The sequence below is a fragment of the Hippocampus comes genome, unplaced genomic scaffold (assembly GCF_001891065.2).
Source record: "Hippocampus comes isolate QL1 unplaced genomic scaffold, H_comes_QL1_v1.1 C16285904, whole genome shotgun sequence".
NCBI classification, from domain to species: Eukaryota; Metazoa; Chordata; class Actinopteri; order Syngnathiformes; family Syngnathidae; genus Hippocampus; species Hippocampus comes.
The window spans coordinates 1-321 of record NW_017828277.1 but is presented as its reverse complement, the minus strand read 5'-3'; the positions used below and the strand labels follow the sequence as shown (position 1 = coordinate 321).

The window sequence follows — 321 nt, the reverse complement described above, 5'->3', positions numbered from 1 at the left end:
CGCACCGCGCCGTGCTGGCCTGCGCCGGCACGTACTTTGGCGAGCTGTTCGGCCGGGCCGCGTCCGGGCCCGCCGACGTCGTCTCGCTGGAGTTCGTTTCCCCGGCGAACTTTGAGAAGGTGCTGAGCTTCGCGTACACGGGGGAGGTCCTGGCGGATCTCATCGACGTCGGCGTCCTTTACGAGCTGGCCGAGAGGCTGGGCGTGAGCGAGCTGGCGAGGGCCTGTCGCGCCACCTTCCCGGACCTGCCGGGACCCGCGCGGGCGCGCGGCGAGGCCGGCGGCCCGGGAGAGCTTCCGGCCGCCTCCTCCGTCTCTTCCT

The 321-nt window shown here is 72.9% G+C and overlaps 1 protein-coding gene across 1 annotated transcript; it reads left to right on the top strand.

The window, feature by feature from the left end:
- Nucleotides 1–5: 5 nt before the first annotated feature.
- LOC109508565 (zinc finger and BTB domain-containing protein 39-like) lies at nt 6–317 on the top strand (the record flags this gene model as incomplete). The annotated part of the gene is made up of 1 exon (XM_019858583.1): nt 6–317. A coding segment is annotated over one exon (312 nt), but the record flags the coding sequence as incomplete, so codon positions are not given.
- Nucleotides 318–321: the final 4 nt, after the last annotated feature.